Source organism: Symsagittifera roscoffensis, chromosome 7 (assembly GCF_963678635.1).
Source record: "Symsagittifera roscoffensis chromosome 7, txSymRosc1.1, whole genome shotgun sequence".
NCBI lineage: Eukaryota > Metazoa > Xenacoelomorpha > Acoela > Convolutidae > Symsagittifera > Symsagittifera roscoffensis.
Window position 1 is genome coordinate 28,161,081 of NC_087068.1, and position 27,633 is coordinate 28,188,713.

Consider the following 27,633-nt stretch of genomic DNA (forward strand, 5'->3'; position numbering starts at 1 on the left):
TTCGACAGCCAAGTCCAGTTAACTACAAAAACATTTTCGGACCATTCCTGTTTTCTTTTTTTTGTATAACTAATCGATTCCTGTATTGTGAGTTTTTGCAATCAACAAAACACAAGAAGTTTATTTTCATCTTGATCTTTCTCAAAACTGTTTGAACAGCAGCATTTTTTTTGTTGTTGGTTGAAGAAAACATTTTCACAATGCCGACTTTAACAACTATTGTTCCTTGAGGGACTCAGTATAATTTTTTTAGATCAATTCAAAAACTTGAGCTTTTAGAGAGCATGTTAAATTTGTTTTATCAGAAACCAGCGTTTTTAATTGAAATGCTTTTGGTTTTAGAAATTTTGGTTTTTCATCTAAAAAACGATGCAGGGTTTTAGTGTACATTTTCAAAACTTCTGAAGTCTTCATCTTCTCCAGGAAAAGTTTTGTTATACATGTAATTTGTTTGTAAATATTAATACCTAATTATGTAATTATATATGTAAATATATAAATATATTTGTCGTGTACACTTTTGAAACGCAGGCTACAAATCAAGTATTAATAACAAATACTTTCAATTTTTTCAGATCTTTTTAAGCCGGATTTTAGTAGTCTTTTTCTGTGTCGGCATCTGTTTTGAGCCCTCTGTTGACTATTTAAACTCGTTCCCTGATAATTCTGCGATAAACCCACCTTCTTCTCTTGTGGAATGGCAGAATCTGGTGATCTCTGTTTTTCAAAAAATTTCCCGAACTCCTTTTTATAAAAACGGCACCAATGTCCATATACGCTAGTGGTGCAATTTCATTTTTGAAGACTTCGTTATTTCACAGCTCCTCGAGCTTCTCTGCATGGAAGCGTCACTCCTATCTACACCCCCTGATGGTGGTATGTTATACTCAGAAGAATTCAGTTATTCGCTCTCCTCGAGCTTCCCTGTAAAAACTGTACCCATATCTGCACCTCCTGGTGGTGCTATGTTATAATCAATAGATTTCGGTTATTCGCAACTCCTCGAGCTTCCCTGTAGTGAAACAGTACCCATAACTGCACCTTCTGGTGGTGCTATGTTGAAATCAATAGAATTCGGTTAATCGCAACTCCTCGAGCTTCTCTGTAGTGAAACGGTACCCATAACTGCACCTTCTGGTGGTGCTATGTTAAAATCAATAGAATTCGGTTATTCGCAACTCCTCGAGCTTCTCTGTAGTGAAACGGTACCCATAACTGCACCTCCTAGTGGTGCTATGTTATACTCAGAAGAATTCAGTTATTCGCTCTCCTCGAGTTTCCGTGTAGTGAAACGGTACCCATATCTGCACCTCCTGGTGGCGCTATGTAATAATCAATAGATTTCGGTTATTCGCAACTCCTCGAGCTTCCCTGTAGTGAAACGGTACCCATAACTGCACCTCCTGGGGGTGCTATGTTATACTCAGAAGAATTCAGTTATTCGCTCTCCTCAAGCTTCCCTGTAGTGAAACGGTACCCATATCTGCACCTCCTGGTGGTGCTATGTTATAATCAATAGATTTCGGTTATTCGCAACTCCTCGAGCTTCCCTGTAGTGAAACAGTACCCATAACTGCACCTTCTGGTGGTGCTATGTTAAAATCAATTGAATTCGGTTATTCGCAACTCCTCGAGCTTCCCTGTAGTGAAACAGTACCCATAACTGCACCTCCTGGTGGTGCAATGTTATAATCAGAAGGATTCAGTTATTCGCTCTCCTCGAGCTTCCGTGTAGTGAAACGGTACCCATATCTGCACCTCCTGGTGGTGCTATGTAATAATCAATAGATTTCGGTTATTCGCAACTCCTCGAGCTTCCCTGTAGTGAAACAGTACCCATAACTGCACCTTCTGGTGGTGCTATGTTAAAATCAATAGAATTCGGTTATTCGCAACTCCTCGAGCTTCCCTGTAGTGAAACAGTACCCATAACTGCACCTCCTGGTGGTGCAATGTTATAATCAGAAGGATTCAGTTATTCGCTCTCCTCGAGCTTCCGTGTAGTGAAACGGTACCCATATCTGCACCTCCTGGTGGTGCTATGTAATAATCAATAGATTTCGGTTATTCGCAACTCCTCGAGCTTCCCTGTAGTGAAACGGTACCCATAACTGCACCTCCTGGTGGTGCTATGTTATACTCAGAAGAATTCAGTTATTCGCTCTCCTCGAGCTTCCCTGTAGTGAAACGGTACCCATATCTACACCTCCTGGTGGCGCTATGTTATAATCAATAATTTTCGGTTATTCGCAACTCCTCGAGCTTCCCTGTAGTAAAACGGTACCCATAACTGCACCTCCTGGAGGTGCTATGTTATACTCAGAAGAATTCAGTTATTCGCTCTCCTCGAGCTTCCCTGTAGTGAAATGGTACCCATATCTGCACCTCCTGGTGGTGCTATGTTATACTCAGAAGAATTCAGTTATTCGCTCTCCTCAAGCTTCCCTGTAGTGAAACGGTACCCATATCTGCACCTCCTGGTGGTGCTATGTTATAATCAATAGATTTCGGTTATTCGCAACTCCTCGAGCTTCCCTGTAGTGAAACAGTACCCATAACTGAACCTTCTGGTGGTGCTATGTTAAAATCAATAGAATTCGGTTATTCGCAACTCCTCGAGCTTCCCTGTAGTGAAACAGTACCCATAACTGCACCTCCTGGTGGTGCAATGTTATAATCAGAAGGATTCAGTTATTCGCTCTCCTCGAGCTTCCGTGTAGTGAAACGGTACCCATATCTGCACCTCCTGGTGGTGCTATGTAATAATCAATAGATTTCGGTTATTCGCAACTCCTCGAGCTTCCCTGTAGTGAAACGGTACCCATAACTGCACCTCCTGGTGGTGCTATGTTATACTCAGAAGAATTCAGTTATTCGCTCTCCTCGAGCTTCCCTGTAGTGAAACGGTACCCATATCTACACCTTCTGGTGGTGCTATGTTAAAATCAATAGAATTCGGTTATTCGCAACTCCTCGAGCTTCCCTGTAGTGAAACAGTACCCATAACTGCACCTCCTGGTGGTGCTATGTTATAATCAATAGAATTCGGTTATTCGCAACTCCTCAAACTTCTCTGTAGTGAAACGGTACCCATATCTGTAGTGAAACGGTACCCATATCCAAAACGGTACCATTATTACATTGCTTCTTGAGTTCAGTTTGTCCATTTCTTCCTCACTGAAGGGTCATCGAGCCAAGTTTAGTTCGTCAAAATTAATTTACATGATACTACAAAACTCGACTCCGATCAAATTTTGAATTGGTAAATTGTAGGAAAAGCTGCTGGGAGTTAAATGGAATTACAACTCAATCTCACATTTTTTTTGAAAGAAAGAAAGAACGAAAGAATTTAATTCTCATTATTAATCATAAAGATGCATATAACGAGAATTTAAACATGAAGCACCAGAAACAGTGATGGAACAGTTAATGAACTCATTTTGAATACAGAGCACTGCCTGTTTTTATCAAATGAAACATGGAATTTTAGATCTTCAAGGAAAAGGAAAAAAGTATGTATAACTGAAAACATAAAATAAAATATTGGAGAAAAATACCTAAGTTTGAATAAACATAAAGCAACATATTTATGGCCTTGCCTAGACAGGTTAATGACATAAGGTCCAGGCTTTGCATCCATATTTAAAACGATTGTTCAATTGTAGTCGGTGTAAAACCAAATTAAATAAGACAACAGTTCAAATTAATCAATAATAATTTCTGAAACTCGCTAGTTGTACGCACCCCTAATCGGTTTCAAAAACAAAACTTGAATTTGTTTCCTTTACGTTTACTGCTTCTACTAACTGTGTCCCATCCCTTGAAGCCTCTTTATCATCAGTAGAACTGATTGGGGGCTTAACGTTCAGTAGACACATAATTGAGCCCATGCGGTAGTAACCAGCAAACAAACCCAAGCGTGGTTTTCAAAACGCCGATGACGCTTTGAAAATCATATACCTTTATACAGTGCTGATTTAATTTATCCGGACAAAATGAACAAAACTCGAATTTTCAAACACGTTTTTCTCAAATTGGGTTAAGATTAGACAAAAAGTGAAGAGAACAAAAGTTGCTTAGAATTTCACCAGAATTAATATGGTGCCATTTTTTCTTCGAAATTCTCAACAAAAATTTTACCCCAAAAATGGGTCATTTTGGCTTTTTTCAATTAATCAAAAATTACACAGAAACTACTTTGTTAATTGATGAGAAAATTATATCACAGGAAGCCTCTTACGCAGCTCAACAAAGTTTAAGAAGGATTAAATCTCCAAAAATTTGCGCAAATTGTTTAAAATTTATTTTTAAACAGAACTTCTGGGTTTTATATAGTAAAAATCACATTTATTGACTATCAAGTGATAATTTTTTCTCTTATACTGGTTTTTGGAGATTTAACCCTTCTTAAACTTTGTTGAGCTGCGTAAGAGGCTTCCTGTGATATAATTTTCTCATCAATTAACAAAGTAGTTTCTGTGTAATTCTTGATTAATTGAAAAAAGCCAAAATGACCCATTTTTGGGGTAAAATTTTTGTTGAGAGTTTCGGAGAAAAATGGCACCATATTAATTCTGGTGAAATTCTAAGCAACTTTTGTTCTCTTCACTTTTTGTCTAATCTTAACCCAATTTGAGAAAAACGCGTTTGAAAATTCAAGTTTTGTTCGTTTTGTCCGGATAATTTAAATAAGCACTGTACATTAGTTTTTTGTATTATGAAGAACATAATAAAAACAAATGGAAAAAAATTGATAAGCAAATCAAAACTCACGTATTATCTTTCATAGTTCACAAAAGTTCACATAGTTCTATTTAGTTTTAAGTTATTTAATCACAATTTAATTCATTGGAGTTTATCTCCTCGATAAACTGCAATCAAATATGCGATTCAGTAGGGAAATTATTAGAATTTCAAGTTTAAAGTAAAGTGGACTCTATTAAGTGAATAAAATTTGAGCGAAACCAAAAATACAACTGAAATAAACTATAGTTTGAGAAATTGAGTCATATGAAAAACAGTATAAAAAATCAAAGTTGAGCAGAAAAAAAAACAAATTGAACAAATAACCAACTTTAGTTTAAAATGTAAAAAACACTTTATGTGCGTTAAAACTCGCATCCCAATAAAATGGAAAAAATTATTAGTACAGGGGCGGATCTAGGATTTTCTCGAGGGGGGCAGCGTAATAGTTTCAGCGTAATATTTGATTAATTGAAAAAAGCCAAAATGACCCATTTTTGGGGTAATAATTTGGTAGAGAATTTCGGAGAAACAATTGCATCATATTAACTTTAATGAAACTCTAAGCAACTTTTGTTCTCCGCTCCTTTTGTTCTCCGCTCCTTTTGTCTAATCTTAACCCAAATTGAGAAAAACGCGTTTGAAAATTCAATTTTTGTCCGTTTTGTCCGGATAATTTAAATCAGCACAGTATTAAAAAAAACTTTAAACTTAGTAATTTACAAGAAAACTACTAGGAGTCAAATGGAATTACAACTAGCGTCAGTTTTTTTGAATCTGCTAAAATCTAAATTAAATGGACTTCAGTGTTAAATGGTATGACAATTGTTTCCAATTACTTTTTCAATCTGTTACAATAGGAAAAAGTGGTTTTAAACTCTTATTAAGAATAACTGTACATAGTCTATGTTTTAACCCACCATTTTGTTTTCAATCGACCAACACGTCTTCTCATCTTTTTTGACACACCCGCCTGTCCGATATGAAACGAGTTAAACATGTCGACGACTGTTGATTGTAACTGCATTGAAATTGCCAATTGATCGTCAATCTAGGCTAAACTTTTTATGCTCTTAACCACCCAGTGTTGGTCGAATTATGATCCGACGTTATTGTTCCGACTTTCGATACGAAAGTAACGGAATATTTGTGCTCGGGGTGGGTTTTTTTTCTTCAGACAAATTTCGACTTTTTAACTAGCCATTTTTAACGGAATTTTTTTTATATCATTCGAAATTTATTGATGTCCTGAGCTCAAATTTGAAAAGATATTTCACCTGTGATCATTTTTTGTAAAGTTATGGGGGTTTAAAGATTGCCATTTTGGCCAATTTTGGACAATTAACACGCGATATATTTTGCGCGTATGCGGAGAGTTAATCCGTCTTAGAAATCGTTCCAAATTAGTTGAAAGAAGCTTATTTGCTTTAATTGAATTGTTACAAGGAGCGAAATCTATCCTTTTGTACTTTAAATGGCGTGTGGGGGAAGATTTTCATTAAAAAAATTTCAAATTTTAGAAAATTTTTTTTTTCATTTTGTTTTATTACATTTTATTTTTAAATGTTATTACTGCTCCATAAACCTTAAAAGGCAGTCGGAACATTCAGGGCTTTGCCCTGATACGAGCAGTCTTGTTTTTCCGACTTTCGATACGAAAGTAACGGAATATTTGTGCTCGGGGTGGGTTTTTTTTTTCTTCAGACAAATTTCGACTTTTTAACTAACCATTTTTGACGGAAATTTTTTATTTCATTCGAAAACTATTGTTGTCCTGAGCTTAAATTTGAAAAGATATTTCACCTGTGATCATTTTTTGTAAAGTTATGAGGGTTTAAAGATTGCCATTTTGGCCATTTTGACCAATTTGGGACAACTAACGCGCGATATAATTCGCGCTATTAACGCGTAAGCGGAGATTTAATCCGTCTTAGAAATCGTTCCAAATTGGTTGTAAGAAGCTTAATGCCATAATTGATTTGTTATAAGGAGCTAAATCTATTGTTTTGTACTTTATATGGCGTGTGGGGGGATGATTTTTATAGAAAAATTTTCAAATTTTTTTTTTTTTCATTTTATTTTTTTTTTCATTTTATTTTTTTATGTTATTTATGTTATTACTGCTCCATAAACGTTAAAAGGCAGTCGGAACTTTCAGGGCTTTGCCCTGATACGAGTAGTCTTGTTTGATCTGACTTCATCTACAATATAAATGCAGTCTGATAGTACCTGTCGAAGTTTTGTGTCTATGTTTTTGAGTGCTGCCAACAGTTTTTGGTTGATATAATTCGCTTTTTTTTCAGAGGATCTGCGATAGTCACGACGTCTTTTTCACAGTTTTGACTCTGTTGATCCACTGATTTTTTTGGTATGACTAGATTCCGCTATCTCTGGAATTGTCCTCAGTTTCTGTATCTGCAAACAATTTTGAAGTTTGTTGTCATTTACCAGTTTCTTTTAAATTGAATGTTGCTATATCGATTTTTGTGGTTTTTTTGTATTTTGGTTTCTCTTTCCCTGCGGAGTTGAATCGTCTCCAGCTGCACCTTTACTCGTATAACTGGTCCTTTTGTTAAGAAACGCTCCATTAACTTTTTTTCGGTAAGTATTTTCTCCGCCCGAGTATCAGTTCTTTTGGTAAACTTTGCCGACGTTTCCCTATTTCCTTCATTCTTGCATGTTGCTCCTGTTTTCTGGTTAAGAACGGCTCTACTGCCTTTAGTTTCTCAGATCAAACGGTTTTAAAACTTTAGCAGTCTCTAATCTGATTTGAGCCGAAAGGAAAGTTGACTAGTCAAGCTAATTTGCTCTTTTTCCCCAGTTGTGTTCTGTTGGACCAATATAATCAAACTTCCGATTTCCCCCACTGATTGTAGTTTCTTGTTTGAATTTGACAACCGATTGAGAATATATAATACTTTTGCAGTATAATATGCAGAATGAGTTCCTATTTCAGTCTTTGTTTGTTGGAAAAGAGTGTAAACAAGGTAGTAGCACAAAAATTACCACTAATTTTAGTTTAAATTAGTTTAATTTGGAAACTGAGATTTTTTGTCATAAAAAACCATCTCTAATTGATCTAAAAGCAGAATAAAATATTTACAGTTTTGTTAATTTTGTTTGCAAAAAAGCTTGATTTTCCTAATGATCCATTGCCCAAACTAACCCAATTTACCCATTTGAGCCATTATTTTTTTGACTCTTGCACCTATTAAGCTTCAAGTTCATTTTGCTTATCGAGCATATAGTCCCAGGTTTCATGCATTGTCCGCAGGGTTAAAAAGAGATGAAAAGTACGACTAATTGGTGTGGATGTCCAGACCCGGAAATATGGAACATGCACTAAAAGATCCAGGCGACAATGAAATGATTCATGAAGACAAAACTTTATTTATTTTTCCATCTTATTTCAGTAATGATGAAAAGGCTCAGTAGAAATGTAGGGAAAGGATAATTCTCGTTGAAACTTAAAACCAGAAAAATGATCAATAAGTTTATCTTTTTCATCAATTTAACAAATCCCTGAGAAAAGTAGTATGCAAACTGAGCCTTGTAATATGTTTTTAATAGCAGTGGTTTGCAAATTTAAGGGCCTTATTTGAAGCAACAAAAGGTTAACTTTTCTAATGAAAAACAATAACAAAATTGGATAAATTTTATTATTTATTCATGTTTTTTTTCTTAGTTTTAACAAATCTCTAAAAAGTGCACATAATGTGTTGTGCGATAGAGCCAATTTCGGTATTCAAAGACTTGCTTAATTGAATTTTGTATTTCATATCACAGAATCGTCTCTTTTTGATTCCAGTGGTTTTAAAATCTGAGTAAGTTCCCTGAGGAAAAAAATTTTAAGCGATGGAATGTGTCTTAATCGAGATAAATTATTGCACCATGGTTCTTGGCCTGGGTGAGAGCGATGTAAGCAGGTCAGCACTGCCCGTTGGAGACAACTTGGGATCGCAATTCTGTCATCGATGATTATGCAGCCGTCAACCACCGCTGCTGAGTCCCAAAAAGGTCTTGATATAAGGGTCTATCCTGGCGAAGCCTTCATAATCCTTATTTCTTATCGCTGTCTTCATCAGTCTGAGCCTTTTATTTTCGTCTGTTAGCTCGCTGAGGATGTCTGCGTTTCATATGCCTATTAGTCCTGAAGTGATTTCTTATCTCAGGCGAAATCCGACGAACCAAGTACGCGACGAACCAAGTACGCCATTCAAGATATACCAATTGTTTTATCAGTTAAGAGAGTCTGCCGGTTGTTATTCCACATTAGTTACCAAACTTGATCGCTTGAATACTGATCGCTTAACTTTTGGCTTCGATCAAACAGTGAAATTTCGTCAAATTAATGTATCGAGCACACGTTTTGTTTTTAGTTGTTGCTATTTCAAATTTATTTGGTTTCAGAATGCTTTGACTTCTAAATGAAAATCGCACCATTGATTTTTCCTGTAACTAGTTTTCTCCGCCCCAATATCGATGCTTTTGGAGGAATTCGCCGTTTTCCTACTTCCTTCATTCTTGCGGGCTGCTCCAGTTTTCTGGTTGAGAACTGGAAATTTATTTTGCTACAATATTTCTATATTAATTCACCGCGCTTGATTAAGCTCAACTTTTGACTATCACCAAACGTTTTTTTAATTTATCCAGTGAAATTTTTGAAAATTAATGTACCAAGCTTACGCATTGTCTTCTATTGCTTATTGTTAATTAGAAAACTGAAGTTTTGAAATTTTTAAGGATATGTTTTGATGAGTAAATTATCAAAAAAGTTTTGGTCGGCTTAAATTTTAATCATTTTATTTAGTTTTTTCTTTTTTGTTTCAAGGCTCTAATAACGCTCTGTTGACGTTGTCACATTAAAAATTTGAAGGCCGTAAAAAGACATTTTGAAGCAGAGATCTTCAGTTTCAGAGAAAAAAATTGCAAGCAAAATAAAAACGCAAAATGTTTTAAATTTACAGCCCTAAAAAGAAAAGAAAACCTGAAGTTAATTTTTTTACTTACTCAAATGGAAATAAAGAAAAAAATCAAACAGAATTGATCGCTCAATAAAACGTTTCATAATTTCATCAAAAATTTGAAAAAAGCACTAGTTTGTGCAATTATTTCGGTTCTAGATTCTGGTGTTTGCAAATTTTCATGTTTTTTGCACAACAGACTCGGTTTTTTTAAAACAACACAAAACCAAGGCTTCAAACAAACTTTAAATTTTTTTTAAAAAATAAAAACTATTAGGCAATAGTTTTTATTGCACAAACTATTATGTGCATCTTTCAGAGATTTGTTGTAACTGAGAAAAAGATTTATTGATCGATCATTTCGAATCAATTTTTGGTTTCTTTCAGCTGAGTAAAAAATCGAACCTTAGGTTACTTTATAAAAGACGTTAATTTGTAAACCACTGTAATCGAAAACAATTTCGCAAGCTAATTTATCCAATGTAAAATTGTTGTCAATACTAATTAAGTTTTAACCGACTTAACTCATTAAGTGTATTTGCTTTTAGATAATTTTCTCGAGACATTTTCAATTCTGAAATATTAACTTTGAAATTTGATAATGTCTAGGATGAGATCTTATGATTGTAATCTAACAGAAAATGCCAACTCTTTGTAAATAGGATGTTGAATCAGCGGTTTGCAAAAAGAAATTTTTGAAGAAGCGTTTTTTTGAGAAGTTTTGACAACTTTTTTCCTGTCAGTTTTTTCGAATCCTTTAAAGCTCTACTGTTACTCTAGAAGGATTTTAAATTTTGGAAAAAGCTATGTGCAAGCAATTTTTGGGGCAAAACACAATTTTCATAGCACGCTGCTAACTCAAAAATAATAAACACTGGCGCCGGAAAATTAAATCAGTTGGTATGCTAGAAAAGGCTGCCGTTAACTAGCGCTATAGGAGGACAACGTATTATCTGCTTTAAGTAAAAGGCAACAAGCACGCGACTATGTTTGGATGCTGTATTTATGTCCCTTCCACTAAAAGGTTTTCACATGGATCATCTGAGTGCTAAGCTTTTTTGTGGTATCATCTGAGTGCTAAGATGCAGACTTATTAGGTTTTTTTAGGTGGTGGTTCTAACAAGTTTTAAGCCTATTTAATCAACTACAGCACGCAAGTAGATATTAATGTGTGGACGATTTTCTGTAAACCGTGAACAGTGAATTTTTATGTTCGGAAAACTAGTTTTCGAAGCTTATTTAGCCCTTTTTTGGCATCAAAAAAATTCAGCAAAACAAATAGCAAAAATTGACATCTTTGTAAACGTTATTAAATTTCCGGAGATTAAAGCAATCGAGTATTCCAATTCCAGAATTGCTAACAATGTAAACAATCTTTGAGTTTCTTTTATCACATCAAAAAGTTGTCAAACGGTGAAAAAAATTTCATTATCCCGAGAATGTGGTCTTAATTTTCTGCTAGTTGCGCACAAATTCTTTACTACACTTAAAAAGAATGAATTATATTTCACAATTAAATGTTGATTTGTCGCGATTCGAATAATTTACATTTTCTAAAAAAAAGTTGCCGAAAAAAATGAGTTTGAAAGATATTTTTAGTCTAGCTTTCAGCGAGTTAAAATGCTTTGAATTTTCCAAAACTTAGTTTTACATCAGTAAAATTGTCAAAAACTCATTTAGAGCATTGAAAGTGTTTTACTTAACTTGTGGCTAACGTACTAGATTTCTTTTAAAGTTTTTTTGAAAGTTCTTTTCATCACAACAGGCACAAAAACCATACAAACAATTAAATGCGTAAAAATAAGTTTTTCTTAGTTTTTTTGAAGCGGCAAAGTATGCTTGCGCAGTACGCGTTTACTTTTGTTTGATTTGGGTGTCAACTTTGTTTTGCTTTTTTATTTAGCGATTTGCCTTTTTATAGGAGTTTCGTGTTTTGTTCGTGTAGTTGTGAGATAATCTGAACAAGAACTTAAAACGTGAAAAACAAACTCAATAATCATAGTTAATTCGACATAATCGAAAACAGTTTTTATAGAAAACAAAAAAATTATAAAAAAACAAAAAATCAAAAAAAAAGATTTTTTATACCCAAAAGGCGGTAAGAAGAACTTCTAAATATATTTTTACTGGAGAAAAAATATGTCTTAAGTGAAAGGCTAGCGGCCTTATATAACCATACTCGTTCGCTTTATTCGCTCGAATTTGGACTAAAAAGCAAAGATTATACACCGTTTTTTTCCGACAGAGAAAATCTTTTTTTTAAATATAAATTTTCATGTCTTTCGAATTAACTGAGAAGACTTTTGTATGATATATTAATTCACCCATTCCGTTGATTGTGGCATCTGATTTTGCGTGGAAAAAAATTAAAAAACTAAAACACCTGAAAACAAAATTCCTTGCCACTTTCTTGATCGGAACTATAACTGAAACATTTAATTATTGAAGCAAACATTAACACAACACAAGATCAAAATTCGAATAATCTTCGTTAAATTTGAATCAGGACATCGCCAGTCTTTCTGCATTATGAAGCGACTTTTTCAAACTATCAATCAAAGTTTTACACGCAGGGTCACTCGAAGACATGGAGGTCAATTTCACTAGTTCTTTGGAGACAAAAGGTGACATCACTTCAAAGAACGTCGATCGCCCAGAACTGGTCAATTTCTGGTCTCCCGAAGCCATAGCAGTATCCAAGAAATGTCTAATGAGAGCGTCGATAACAGACAACAAATGATACGGTTCTCCTAACATCTTCCATATTTTCTCTTTATTACTCCACAATTCAGTATACACAAGCATCAGTACGCTATGTTCCAATCCAAGTTGCAATAAAAGCAAAAATATCCAACTCACTCCTAATTTGAGCTCACAGGATCGCTTTTCCATGTGGTTTATAATTGTGTTCAGCGGTAAATACTGCTCGTTTTTCTCTACGTAATCTTTCGCAATTGCCGAAAACCGAGATGACAATGCCTCGACTGAAGTTCCAGTGCTTTGGGGATCCTTGGACCTCTCCGAGATGAAATCTTTGAACAGATTGTCAATCAATTCTGTCCATATAAACTGTATCTTGGTCGGATCGTTATGGCCTGCAACTACAATGCATGCAAGTTTGCATTCTGCTAAACTATAACTGCATGCAAAGTCCGAATAAAGACTAGTCAAATTGAACAACTCTGAATTTAGTAAACTAATTACATCTTCTTTATCACCAGACAGAATAGTTTTAGCTGCCCTCACTGCATTAACTACCTTAACTTGAACTTGCGCAACCTCCAGCTGGTCTTCGATCTCCTTAATCAGCTCTGGACTAACTTCTGGGTTCATAACTTTCGGAGATGAACTCTTAGCACTAACTAGCGCCCTTCCAAGGTAGTTCACTCTTTGACCGAGATTAACAAAGGTGCTTCTTCGGCCAGCAAGGCTGCATAATATTTGAGCCGCTTGTTCGTACTGGCCGTTCTTCTCATAAAACTTCCACAGTAATTCCAGCAACACGATTAGTTCTCTATCAGAGCTAGTTCTACATTGAGACGTGAGAACGTATTCTAAGCTTACATTCGCATTTTCCAAAATTGTATCGTACAAGCCTCTGTTGAGTAACCAATGAAACACTGCGTAGTGTAGCAATTCGTCGTCTTTAGCGAGACATTCGGAAATGACACCGTCGAAGAATGATCTCGCTTCGTGAGCAGTTAGATTTCCAGGGACGACAGAACTTTCAGAAGCAACGCTACCTCCATTTTCTATCACTGAATGGTAATAATGTACCATTTTCAATATGCACTGGTAGCATTCCTGACATGTATTGAACAATTGCCGCCCAATTAGATCATCGACTGGTTGCATGTTGCGATAATAAATCAGACCCAAATTTTTGGGATCTCGTTTTGCCGCTGCACACAGACACAAATCTACGATACCTTCACAGAAATTAACTTGCTGATAGTAGCCACAAACTTGTACCAAATCGACAACATTTGCTACTTGTTTGAACAACTCTAAAGATTCGTACAAGAAATGATCTTGACTGTCGGGATTCGGGGCCTTCAGTCCGTTTTGCAGAAGATCATTAGCTTGGACACAAATAGCGTCATCGGCGCTGAACACAGTCGGACATATTTCACGCAACTTGTTGATCAGTGGATCCGTTTTAACATTCTCAGATATGAGTCTGCCAAAAACTGTCACACATAGAAGGGATGTAACATCTGTTTTGTCAGTTGAAATGAAATCACGGAACTTCAGATCACGTAACTGCTGCTTCAGGGGTCCACTAAGACCAGCGAGCATTTCCTCGACATTGTAATCCATCAAAATGCTTAGGAAAGCAAGCAACTCTTCAGACTTCGTACAAATCAGTCGCAAATGGTCAACTGCATCTAGCTCAATTTTGAGCGCCTCTGCTGAAACTTGAAACTGCGAGACCCGTTGCGCTGCTGCCGATGAATGAACAGAGGGGTCAAATAATTTAGGAAACAGACTGTTGAGGTATCGTAATCTACGAAGGACTTCCAAGATCTGCGGCTTTGTCCACCTAAATTGTAGAGCTGGTACTTTCGAATTCAGTATCAGAGTCTCTTTCAGCAACGGAAACTCCCAAGTGAACCTCAGAACTCGTGAAACAAACAGACAAGTTCCCAAAAACTTGTCCGAATAAATAAAAGAACCCAATGTGTGAGTCATATTGTTGGGAGATGTGCTAACTTTAGTAGACGTTGAAACAAACCGAGGGTTGAAAGTGAAATCTTGAACTCCAGAAACATTTTGCTCTAGCGAAGTCGGGTTGTTGCGTATTCCTGAAAACTTAGGCTCGTTCCCGTATAAAATCATAGCTTGTATTGCCCAATTAGCTACGTGGACGAACGTCGAGCTGTCGTCAGCTGCCAAAAGAAGAGCCATCACGCATGCTTCAGCCGGTTTGAACAGCGAAGAGAAAAACATCTGGACTTGCTCGTTATCTGGACCCGAGTTTTCTAACAATAATTCTCGCAGTTGATCAACAGGTCTCAACTTTTCAACCAATAGCGTGCTGGTAGCGTTTAACATGGCAAACTGTTGTCGACTCTCGAAGAATTGTTCAACAAGACTAGAACATCGTGGCGCTAGAACTTGCTGGTTTTGGTTCAATTTAATCATGTCCCAAGTTAACTGATCTAAGTCTACACGCGTGTAAGATTCTTTTAGTGGAACTTGTGGTCCAAAGGAATCGTTTGATATACACCAAAGCGTTTCATTATCTCCGTCAGAACAACAACACATTAGTGTAGTGCCTCGAACGTGAACAGTCCGTCCAACATTTGAAGGTTTATCTCTTGATGATGACGTGAAACCCGGAGGCAAACGTACGTGTACGAGCGCCAGCATATACGGCCTAGTGTCGTGCGAATAGTTAAAGCCTTTCACGGTAAAATACAATCTAGCTCCGGTACTGGTAGTCATGAGTAAATTGAGATGCTCGCTTTCATTTCGATGTATTACAGCTATGTGAGATATGATTTTAAAATTGGATCTATCTACACTTCGCGTGATTGCACTAGCATTGTTCTGAATGGTTTGAATACTCATTGCAGCTGTCCTGTACAATTCGTTTCCACTCGCACCTAGATCAAAAAGACGAAGAGCGCCCTTGTCAGTTCGGGCAAACAGCAAATTTCTTCCTTCGTCGACTTCGAGTTGAACCAAAGCCTCGTCGGCTGACGCAGATAAAAAGGGCGAAACAAGTGGAACAACGTACGATAGGGTCGACTTCGAATGATTATTTTTCCAACACTTTGTTCCGGAAAACCAGCCGGCGCTAGGTTTGTAATCAACTTCGTGTAAAGCTCCGTCAGATCCGCCAAGAAATATGCGCCCAAGTTTAGTATTGACTGAACAAGTGAAAATACAACTGTCTGTTGAAATTCGGAAAAGGGGTTCGGTGTGCAGCACAAGTTCGGTTTTCATGTGACTTTCGTTAGACAACTCATCGACAACCTTCAAATTGAGCCCAAGGATTATGATTTCCGAAGCAGTGCAAATAACGAGAACATTCTGGAAAACTGCATTGTTGATTTTGATGCTTTTCGGTTTAGCGACCAAGGCTGTAAGTATTGTCTCACTCACTCCGTCAAAAAACGTTGGATCTGATCCATCTAAATAGTTCCATATGTACAAAGTATTGTCAATGGCAATCCATGCTCTTGAAATCAATGGGAAAAACCCGGAGACACAATGAGCTTGCATTCTTGGAAACTCGCTCAAAATATCAGCAGGTATGGGCACATTTTTGACCAGTGAAAGTTGTTTCAAAGTAAGCGACTGAGAAAGATTTGATCCAGGGATGTGCGGTCTGGTTACATCGGTTACAGAATTGGATAAAACTGGATAGTCGTAGTATTGCGATCCACTCATCGTTGGATTTGTATGGGCTGTTAAATTTAAGCATTGTTTTAAATCTATTCGTTCGCCGTCTTTGATTATGTCAGAGCTGATTTGTTGAATCAACTGATTTTGAAGCTCAGGAGAAAACTCACTCGCCATGCCTTTTCTGAAAGTATTACATGGTGTAACATTGGTTCAGAAAAAAATCGCAAATATCTACAGACAATGCCACATGTCGACAGAAAATGTCGTTCTTATACCTTTTGAATTAGCTGAATAGTACTAGATAATCGGTTATTGGATATGAAAACAAGCTCGCACTCACACTGACAAACTTGACTATGAAATCGATTTTTATACAGATAATAAAGTGCATATAAATTTATTTACGATAGCTCATTTAGGTACGTGGGTGAATCGATACACGAAGGATTAAACGGATTTCTATGGTAGAAAAAAATCAATTTTATTACCAGAAAAATCAATTTAAATAGACTTTTGCAAGGTATGTTGTCCTTACTGTTGTTGGTTTACAGCTTTGAGCTGATGGGTGTTGGTCTCTTTTCGTTTCTTTCAATAATTGTCCAGTTGTTTATGCACCGTTGGCAGTAACACGCAATTTGCCACGTGCAGATGTTGTTTTCTATGTAATGTTCGTTCACATAGTGCCACATCACTTTTAAGATTCGAATCGTCCTATTGTTGAAGGCGACAATTTCCGATGTACAACTCGGCATGTTCGAAAAATGAATTCTCCTCGTGCATTTTCCGTTCTTACGCTGGCGAGTTTAAAAACCCCCTTGTTCTCAGATTCGATTGCGGTTACTGCGATAGATATAAAAGCACAAGTCTTCTATGTTATAGGCTTGAGAGAAGACAATCTGCTAGCTGCATGAACATGGGAAGCGACAATACATTAGGAGTCTGCTAATGGAGAACGCTTTCACGAGGCGGCAGATGTAGATCCGGAAACGGATCTCAAAGTTTTGCCCACCACCGAGTGCGTGTCTCACGACACATCGACGACCTTCCGGGCTTTTGAAAGGGTGCTCAGCTAAACCCGCTTATCCGAGTCGCCTCCTCTTGATGGCGGGAGACGTGGAAAGCAACCCGGGGCCAGTCAAATGCCCTTGGAGTCAAATGGCAACAGGACTACAAGGCAGAGCAAGGACTGGGTCATTATCTGTGTGGACTGTCACCTCTGGCATCACTATATCCTCTTATGGGTGGCACTGCGGATGTGAATCCGCCCCCCAGAGTGCAGCTCCTGCTCAGAAAAGCAAGAAGAAGCCAAAAGTCATTGTGCAGCTGAACATCGAAGGCTGGAGGTCAAGTCGGTCACCTTCAATAAGATGCTGGAAGACGAGATCGAAATCGCGGTCATTCAAGAGACGAAACTGATGGAAGACTCCGCCACCCCGAACACCAACGGATGGCACGTTCACATACGGGAGAGGAAGATCCACCGGGCGAGCAAAGAGCAACCGCAAGGAGGTCTGGCAATTGTCTGCAGACAAGGGCTTGAGACCAAACGCCTTGACGATCTGACGCTGCCCAGACAAGCAGCCCTGGAGTCGCTTGGAATAGAAGTTGCGACTTCCAAAGGCAAGCTACAAATTTGGAACATGTACCTCCCGCCTGCGCGAGTCGGAGATGGTAGAGAAGCGAGTCTGCACCTCGACGCGTGGCCATGCAAGGAGAACGTCGTCATCTGTGCTGATGGCAATGCTCATGGCCAGTGGGACAAAAACTCAGAGGCCGACACCCGGTACAAAAATCGACGACTGGGCAGCAGACAACCAGATGATCATTCTCAACAACTGCAACGCGACAAGACTTGGCAACACTATGACAACGAAGAATACGAAGGAGAAAAGCTTCAACTACAAGAAGGCCGACTGGCCCTTGTTTAAGATTGAACTAGACAAGAAGCTTCGACAGTTCGACTCCGGCGACCTCCCTCTGGAGAAAGAATACAAGAAGTTCAAAGACCACAACCTGGGAGCTGCCAAAACTGCAATACCGACATGCGGAGTGGGGATAAGCTCCAAACCCTGGTGGAACAGTGAGTGTGCTGAAGGAAGGACACACTACAGAGAGTGCTTCCCGATATGGCAAGACGACATGACCGATGAGAAGAAAGAAAAGAAAAACTAGAGAAGAAACAACTAGATGATTGCATTCGAGACAGCAAGAAGCGCGCCATGAAAGAGTTCAATTCCGAATTGGACCCAAGAGACCCCAGCACGAAAGTCTGGAACACTCTGAAGAGCATGGAAGGTAGGAGAAAGCAACCGCTCCCGGAAGCGCCGATCTAGTCTGGCAGTTTGACGGCTAGGAGTGCACGCGACAAAGCAGAACTCGCTTTGAGAACGTATGCAACAGTGAGTCCTGTGAAGGTCGACCGGTTGAAGCAAAGAGAAGCTTACCTCGAAGTGAGGAGGAGACTCAACGAAACTCCCGAGGAAGACGACACTACCGGTGACACCTTCAGCAGGATCGAGCCGGATCACGTCATCCAGAAGATGAAGAGCGCAGCTGGTGAAGACAAGATCTACCCCTGCATGATCAAGAAACTGTCAGACAAAGGCCTCGACAATCTCCTGCGCATCATCAACAGGAGTTGGGCCGAAGGAAGAACACCTGGCGAATGGCGAAAAGCGGTCATCTAAGACAGCGGGTAATAGTGAGCGGAAGACTTGTCGGAACCACCTTTGGTTGCCGGGAGAACTGCTTGCAAATGTGCGTTATCATTCATTTTTATAATTTTTACTTTATACAAAGAATGTCCTTTAACTCGATCGTATGTTTCCAAGTTTTTTTTGCAGAAATCAACAATTTTTACGCAAAAACAGGTGTTTTGGCATTCTCAAGCTGTTTTTTGAGGTAAAACCTCTGACATGATTGCAGTTTATAAATTATCTCCAGCTATTTGTTCATTAAGTAATTCTTCGCGACAAGATTCATCTATATGGAAGCAGAAGACTACAAGCTCAAACTTGGATTTGATTTTTGGTTTTTGAACGCGGTTTTTGAAACTAATGATTGTTTTGTACTGCGTACTTGCTGTCTGTCATTGAAAAAAGAGCTCATTTTTTTCTGTGTTTAGGCTTAAGCCATAGTTTTTTCAATTTTACTATGTTTTTCAGGTCTCGGAGTCCTATATTTTGCAACAATCAACACGGTACGTTTGCCATCGATAACCATTCAAGATTACAACTATTTGTCCCCTCATTCACTTAATTCATTAAAATTTTTTAAAAAATGTTTCAGATTGACGGATATTGAGAGGACAGCGGATGCAAGTTCACTATTTTTTTCTAAGATTAGTGGAAACGGAACAAACTTATTCGTCAAAAGAATGTATTGCAATCGCAGGTTTCAGTTAATACCTTAAGGATGTTAATCAGACAAAAAACAACCCAGAGCTTGCTCAAGTTTCACGTTCAAAAACACGAATAAGCAGTAAATTAGCACAATATTTCGGAATGATATTGCCCACTCTCTCTCGTCATCAACTGGTAATACAACTGATAAACACCAAATATTTGTCAAAAGTGATAAACTGAACCGCAAAAAAGACCCTGGAAACTTCACAAACAAATGTACTGAATGACGAAAACGTCAATAACTGTACAAAAATCGATGCATCAATTAATGTGCCAGTCGGAAAAATGAAAGAAGTTTAATTTATTTATGTTCGAATTGAACTTTTAAAAAATTTGAAACGACTCTGTCAGGCTCAAGTTCCTCGCGGCAACTGCAATACGAAAGTCAAAAGTTAAAACAAAGGAATCTAAAATTTCGGGAAAACCGATCAAAAAAAACAAGTGTCAATTTGCTGTTCGCAAATTGTCTATAAATATCATATTTGAGTAGAGTTGTCTTGTTCCTGACAGAGAGCACAAAGAGTGGGTACGAGAGTGCAGAATGTGGAGCAAGAGTCAGCAGTTCAACTGAACAGGTTTCCATTTTTATCTGAGGAGGTTTCCTATTGAACTGCCTGACTGTCCAAATTTTCTTTAGTTTTTCTTTATAAACTTTATATTACTTTGAGCTAGACTTAATTTACTTGTTCGTGTCTGGAGGTAACTCCACAATTGTTGTCCAGATGTGAGGATCTGAATTCAATAACTTGATTGCTTTTTATCTGATTATGTTGAGGGGACTCGGATTGTAGGTTGATCTATATGAAATGGATCAAATGCACACTGTCTCATAAAAACTTATGGCTTTTACTTGAGGTCCCAGCGCTGCTTTCAATGGGGTTCGAGTGTTAAAGGTGTTTACCGACCTAGCCGTGGGGCGTACCTATTTCTACCTAGAGTGAGGGGTATTTTGGTAGTGGCCTTTCAGCTTTAACAATTCTAAAGTTCCATGTCATTAGCAAACTGCGAATTAGCTCCACTTGACACAGCTCCGAGCAATATGCCCATACTAGAGTTCCGGTGCTACGTTTCAACATGAACGTTTCCACCTTCTGGTCTAAGCATGATAGTTTCTTAGGAAGTTTTCTGAAAATTTCAACGGGCGCGCTTTTGGAACAAGGGCTAGCTTGACTAAGGAGAGCCAACCCGAAAAAAAATTGGATAAACAGATCGCAAAACGAAAACAAAAAACAGAAAGATTAGAAAAAAAGGCAAAAATGGGTAATTGAGTACGAGAGCCGCTGGTGCTTGTAACATAGTGCTACTCGCCTATGTTAGTCATTCTTAACTAGTTACCATAATTGGAGCATATTAAATAATCAATTGCTATTCTAAATGTCAATGTGAAAGTGTTAAATGATATTTGTTTAATGTAAACAATAAACTGATGAATGTTCAGTATAACTGAGAGAGCCATTATAATCAGGAGCTCGCTAAAAGGAGACAATTCAACTAGTAACACTCACTTCTAATCTTAAGCTCAGACACTAGCGAAGGTTGAAACTGACATCACAAAGCGCATCCCTGAGTTGAAGATTCACTAGCCTAGACCACACATCCAACATACATACATACTTCAACACTCTAGAAAGCATTCCTCAATCAACCAATCGATTATAGCCAGTAAAGGTATATAACATGGCGACTATGAGTGGGATGATGTTACCAACCTTTCAAGACAAGCTGAAGCTGATTGCAAAGTGAGAGTGAAAACAAGACGACATCCACCACAAGACGACTTCCATACGCCACAAGCTGAAACAAGATCACGGCAGTAACTGGCTCAAACAGCAGAAAAGCGGGGCAAAAACTGTTTTGTGTTGATGACAACTACTACACTTCTCCAGGAAAGTGATACAGTGTACAAAAACAGTTAGTTAAAACTTAAAACTCTCGGTGCTTAAAGTAAAATTGATGAGTGCTCATTTGAAACTAGTCATTTGAAATCATCCATGAGAACCGTCTGAAAACCTATCCAGTGCTTAAAGTCTAACCAAATTTCAAAAAGAAAAATAGTGGAATAATATTAAAGCCGCAAGACAAGTTAACTTAAAAAGTAGAAAGTTTAAAAAATATAGCAACAAGAGTTAATTAACTCCGACTCGTAACTAATCATAGTACGAGCTAACTATATATTTTCTCAGAGACGATAATTACGTCCTTAAAATTTAAGAACCCACTAGGCAATAATTATTTCCACTATAAAATAGCGACTGATTCATCTGAAATCATTTTTGAATCAGACTTGACAATCATATAACTGTGATAAGATGGCGCACGCTCAAATCTCAGTCGAACCGTTTGGCGGAAGCGATAACGAAGATTTCGCCCAATTCGAACAACTTTTCCAAGGATACGTTGGAGTTGCGGGAATCGCAAATGCTCAGCAAGCGAATTTTCTACAATTGCACCTGCGAGATAGCGCTCTGCGATTCTACCAGACACTGCCAGCACTAACAAGAGCCGACGTACCTCTTAGTCTAGCGGCACTACGCGACCATTTTTGCAACCCTCAATTGCAAGAGGTCCACGTTCTAAAACTCGAACAATCGAAGTTCGATATCAAGCGAGACTCACCAGAAAACTACCTGGTCAACCTCACAAAAAAGGCACAGCGAGCCTACCCTACACCGGATCTACCTGCGGTTGCCCCAATCGACGGAGCACTAGCAGACGCTGCAGCCGCTGCAGACACAGCGCGCTTCCATAGAGAGACGGCACAACGTCAAGAACGACTTGACGCTGAAAATGATCATAGGAACAACCAAATTAAACGTCTTTTTATAAAAGGCATGCCCAATTGGCTCCGTTCGAAGATGATGGAACAACCAGCTGCCACAACAGTACAAAAGCTTTGTAACCTGGCGCGCAAACAAATGACAATTAGAGACGTCTGTCGTAATGAGGATTACCCAGAAGATAATTTCAATGAAATTGGAGATACAGTTTCTCACAACCTAATCAGTGCGTTGTCGAAACTAACAACAGCCCAGGAACAGATTGAGAAACAACTCAACGAAGTCCGTAGTGAGCTATCGGATCAGAGAAAAATGATCCAGTCACGACCACAACGTGACAACGGAAACACACAGCAGAGCTCTCAACTGAATAGCCAAAACGCTGGTGGGAATAATAATCAAGCCCAACAACAAAATCAAGGAAACAATGCACAAAATCAAGGAACTGGAAATGGCCCTGATCAGGGCAATACTTCTGGCCCTAATCAAGGGAATGGTTATCAAGGGAATGGGCAACAAGGATACAATCAAAGAAAGGGGAGATTTGGTAAAGGAAAAAAGAACGGACAGCAGAGAAATGATGGGGGATACGGAAACCAAGGTTTCTCCGGGTTTCAAAATATGCAGTACCCCCCACAAATGTTCCAGTTCCCCCAACAGATGCCTGGAATGCAATCGAACCCCTATTTCCAACAAAACCAGAACTACCCTCAAACACAACAGAACGCTCAATTTTATTCGAACCAGATGTACCCTCAGGGCCAACAAACCCAACAGCAACAAGCGATAGCTACGCCACCACAACAGAATCCTCAGTTTGCCCAGCAAGTTGCACAACCAATGATGCAGCAGGTGCACACCCAAAACCCAAATACAGCAGCAGTTCGCACTGGATCAAAATTCTGTGATCACTGCGGGAAGTTTGGCCATACCATAAGCCAATGTTGGCACAAACCCAAGCCACAGGGACAGCAGCAACAGAATTTCCCGTTCCAAATGGAACCAAAAAACTAACTCAGCCACAAAGTCAGTCAGTCAAATCATCTAAATCACAAAAATCACGTAAATCAAGAAAATCACGCAAATCAAATATTCAAGACGTACAAGACGATGAAATTATTGATCTGTACGCCGTCATCCCAACCGAAGGAACAGTGCTAACTTATATGAAAATAAGATTAGCGCCAAGCCTTCAAAGAAGAGTACTGATTGACACAGGAGCATGTGCAAACGTAATTTCGAAACAAACATTCGATGAAATTAAAAACGAAAAAACACTATTCGCACCCTATAAAATGGCAAAATCAAGCCTCAAGCAAGTGAGAATGGCAGGAGGCCAACTAGTGTCAATTGAAACTGAAGTTACCATTGAATTTCATATGGCAGATATGAACTTTACGGAAACGTTCCTAGTGCTGAATTCAGCGAATTCAACGATCCTGGGAAACCCATTCTTTAAAAAACACCATATACATGTCTGCTCAAAATACAATCTACTTCACTTTCCAGATTTGACACTCCAAATCAACGAAATTAAACCCGCCAATGCACCTAGACGCACCAACCGAGTAAAAAAATTTCCTCTTGTCGTCACCAAGAAACAAATAATTGCACCTCATCAAACAGTCATAATCGAGTGCCAATTACAAGATACCCTGACTGACATGGAAAAAACGACAGGAATCGTAGTCCCATCACAGGAACTCGAAGAAAAATGCGAATTAGCAGTAACCTCATCAATAAATGAAGTTAACAAACAAAACATCATCTATGTCACGGCATTTAACATGACAGAACATAACTTAACGTTGCCCTTTAAAACCGAAATCGGAAAATTTTCGATACTCACGCTAACCGAGTACGAAAATTTAATACAGATCGAGCCGCAAACTTTGGCATTAGCGAAAATGAACCAGCCGGATAATGTCGAACTCGGAATCAATGAAATAATTTCGCAAAAAACAAGCCCTTCAATAGGATCAGAACAAAAACCACCCCCCGAATACGAGAAATTTTGGTTCCCGACGCCCGAAACGTGCCCTAACCCAGAATCACTTCCCAGTATTCAAAGGGAAATATATGACCAAATCCTCTACTTTCAAGGTCTTGAGAAAATTGAACCAAATAATAACATTCAAGACCGGTTGTCCTTTTTGAGTAACTTTCAGTGGGAGAATTCAGTGTTGACAAATGACCAAAGGTCAGAAGTAGAACATTTGCTCATCGAATATGCGGATATATTTGCCAAACACAGATTTGACGTGGGTTATAATTCCGACCTAAAGATCAAGTTGACACCCGAACATCAACGCCCACTGTACACCCAAGGACCACCTACGCCCATCCAACTAAGGAATGAACTGACGGTTGAATTAGCTCTGATGCACTACTTCGGACTTATAACAACACTGTCACATTCTAAATACAGTAGTCCGTTGTTTGCACATAGAAAGCCATCTGGAAAATTGCGGATGTTGATTGACCTCCGGCGTATCAATCATTCAATCAAAACGGACTATATAAATAGCAATTTTCCAATATCAAACATGACCGATGCATCAAACCACTTTGCCGGAAAGAGTTTGTTTACTAAATTGGACTGCTCACAAGCATACGATTGTGTGCAAATGGCAGATGACCTTTCGGTCCAACTTTTGGCATTTAACTTCGGGTCGCGGACGTACGCCTATAAATGCCTAGCCCAAGGTCTAAGTAAATCTGTCACGGGATTCAGTTCATTCATCCGCCACTACCTCGATCCATGCCTAGCAGCCGATTTGTGCACACAATTCATGGATGATATAGGAAGTGCGGTGAATAGTTATGAGGAACTAATACCCACGTTAAAGAAAATATTCGAATGCATCCGAAAATCAGGCTTAAAACTTTCACCTAATAAATGCGAAATAGGAACACAAAGAATGAAATTCCTAGGAAATGTAGTAACACCACAAGGAGTTACGCCAGAGGAAGCAAAAATTTCCGCATTCCTAAGCAAAATAAAAATGCCAAGAACAGTGAAACAAGTTAAAAGACTCATCGGGTTTGTGCAGTTTTTTAGGAACTACATGCCGAGTCTTGGTGAAAAACTAATACCATTCTATAAGCTGCTGAAGAAGCAGATCGACTTTGAAATAACTGAAGATCACCATAAAAACCTCAAAACCCTCAAAGCAGACTTAATACAAGCGACCACGTTGACACTCAGACTACCCAAGCCAGGACTGCAGTATGTCATACTTTGCGATGCCAGCTACCACGGGACTGGATTCGTGTTAATGGTCAAGGACTACGTCAAAAACGAGAAAAACGAAGAAATCAAGACGTACGCGCCCGTTTCTTTTGGTTCCCGGCTATTCAATACAGCACAGCTGAAATTTTCAATCTACTACAAAGAATTCCTAGCCTTGTATTTCGCACTTGATCATTTCTCGCACTACATCTGGGGATCAGTCAAACCAGTGATTGTATTAACAGATAATAGAAGTCTGACGCAATTTTTTCAGGCAAAAACCATACCGCCATCAGTGTGGAATTTCCTGGACCGAGTACTGTCTTTCAACATCATAATCGCCCACATCCCAGGAACAGCAAATTACGCAGCAGACTTCTTGTCCAGGATGCAAACGGACCCATCAGCATCTCTCTCACTAAAACTGACAGACAAAATACCAGTCAGGGAAATTTATATCGACACAACAGCAAGAGTACCCGATGCATCGCTTAACCTGGTTCAATCTATCGATGAGGCATTTTCTGAAACAGAGCAGGTCGATGAAGCTCTAGTAGCAAACCTGCAAAGATTAGGACTTTATCAAGCATACCTCGACAAACAAACAACATGTGATAGTCAAGGAACAATAGAACCTAAGGCGCTTGTAATGTTGAAGAGGCCGATGATGAATGCGATAGAGTATCCAGATCCAGCAGAGAACCACATTGAACTAGACTCCAAAAATGAGCCAATTGACAGGAAAAAGGAACAACAACAAGATACTGACATCGAAGAAGTAAAGAAGTGGATAAGAACAGGCGAAATACCAGACCTTACGTATGCGAATAGCAGACTAAAGAAGTACGCAAAGCAATTCAATCGACTTGTCATTGAAGACGAAGTCCTTCTCCGCAAATTCTACGACGATACTGGTAAAATCAAACATAAACAGTTCTGTGTACCAAAACACATGTGGAACGAAACCCTATACAGAGTCCATAATTCGATGACAGGAGGACATATTGGCATGACACGAACCACAGAGGAATTCAGAAGGAGATTCTATTTTCCCGGATTCTCGGAGTTTTTGGTCAACACAGTCAAAAACTGTTTAACGTGCCCGCAGCTCAAAAATGCTTCGAGTAAACATCAAACGCCACCACTTCAACCACTTTCCTCGTTACAATCATACCCTGGTGACATGATGCAGATCGATATAGTCGGACCGCTAAAGTCACCGGTTTACAAGTTTGTTCTAACTGGAATCGACGTTTTTTCAAAATACCTGTTCGCAGCACCAATGACGAACGCAAGCGCTGATACGGTGGCGAGAGAACTAACGAAGATGTTTTTCATGCACAGTTATGTGCCAAAAAGGATACTGTCGGACCTGGGAAGTGTATTTACCTCTAAGTTAATCCACGAACTCACAGGCCTTCTAAACATCAAAATTGGACACGCAACGCTGAAACACCCACAAACCATCGGACTGGTGGAAAGATCCCATGGGGCACTGAAAAGGATCCTCAAACTTAACACTGACGCCCAATGGACCGATTGGCACCGTTATGTACCCCTTGGGACCTTCATACACAATACGTCATACTACTCGTCCATCGGATGTTGTCCGAGCACCATTTTCCACGGGAGAGAGCCTACCAAACCGCTTGATCTCAGATTTTCGACCAAAGCATTGGAAATTGCTACGTCTAATGCCGACTTTGTAACCGCGTTACAAGACGCGATGCTCGAAAAATTCAAAGAGACTAAAGACAACATCGTGTCATCATATCACAGATACCGGGGATACTACGACCAAAAAGCACTAACCCAACCGCTAGTACTTCACTCGTTCTGTCTCCTCCTCAACCCTCTTCTAACAAATCAGTCTGATACCCGGAATAAGTCACTCCAAGTGTGGCTCCCCTTGTATAGAGTGGAAAACGTTCTAACTAACAGCAATTACATAGTACGGAATGTCGGAACCAACCACACACAGTGTGTCCACAGAATTCGACTCCGATCGATTCGACCACAGAATCAACCAGAAGACATTGACCCAATCGATGAGGCTCAATTCGTGGTAGATCCGTCACTAAGCAAGTACCGCAGTGAGCCAGGGTTATTTGATGACTACCTACCTAGACTGCTTGACGACGTTCAACCGCAACACGACA

At 38.9% G+C, this 27,633-nt stretch overlaps 1 protein-coding gene across 1 annotated transcript; it reads right to left on the reverse strand.

Moving 5' to 3' along the window:
- Positions 1-12,008: 12,008 nt before the first annotated feature.
- Positions 12,009-16,238, reverse strand: LOC134851373 (nuclear pore complex protein Nup155-like). Its single transcript, XM_063867428.1, has one exon. It carries the CDS (start codon positions 16,233-16,235, stop codon positions 12,210-12,212), a length of 4,026 nt encoding a protein of 1,341 aa, XP_063723498.1. The 5' UTR covers positions 16,236-16,238; the 3' UTR covers positions 12,009-12,209.
- Between the last annotated feature and the right edge of the window lie 11,395 nt (positions 16,239-27,633).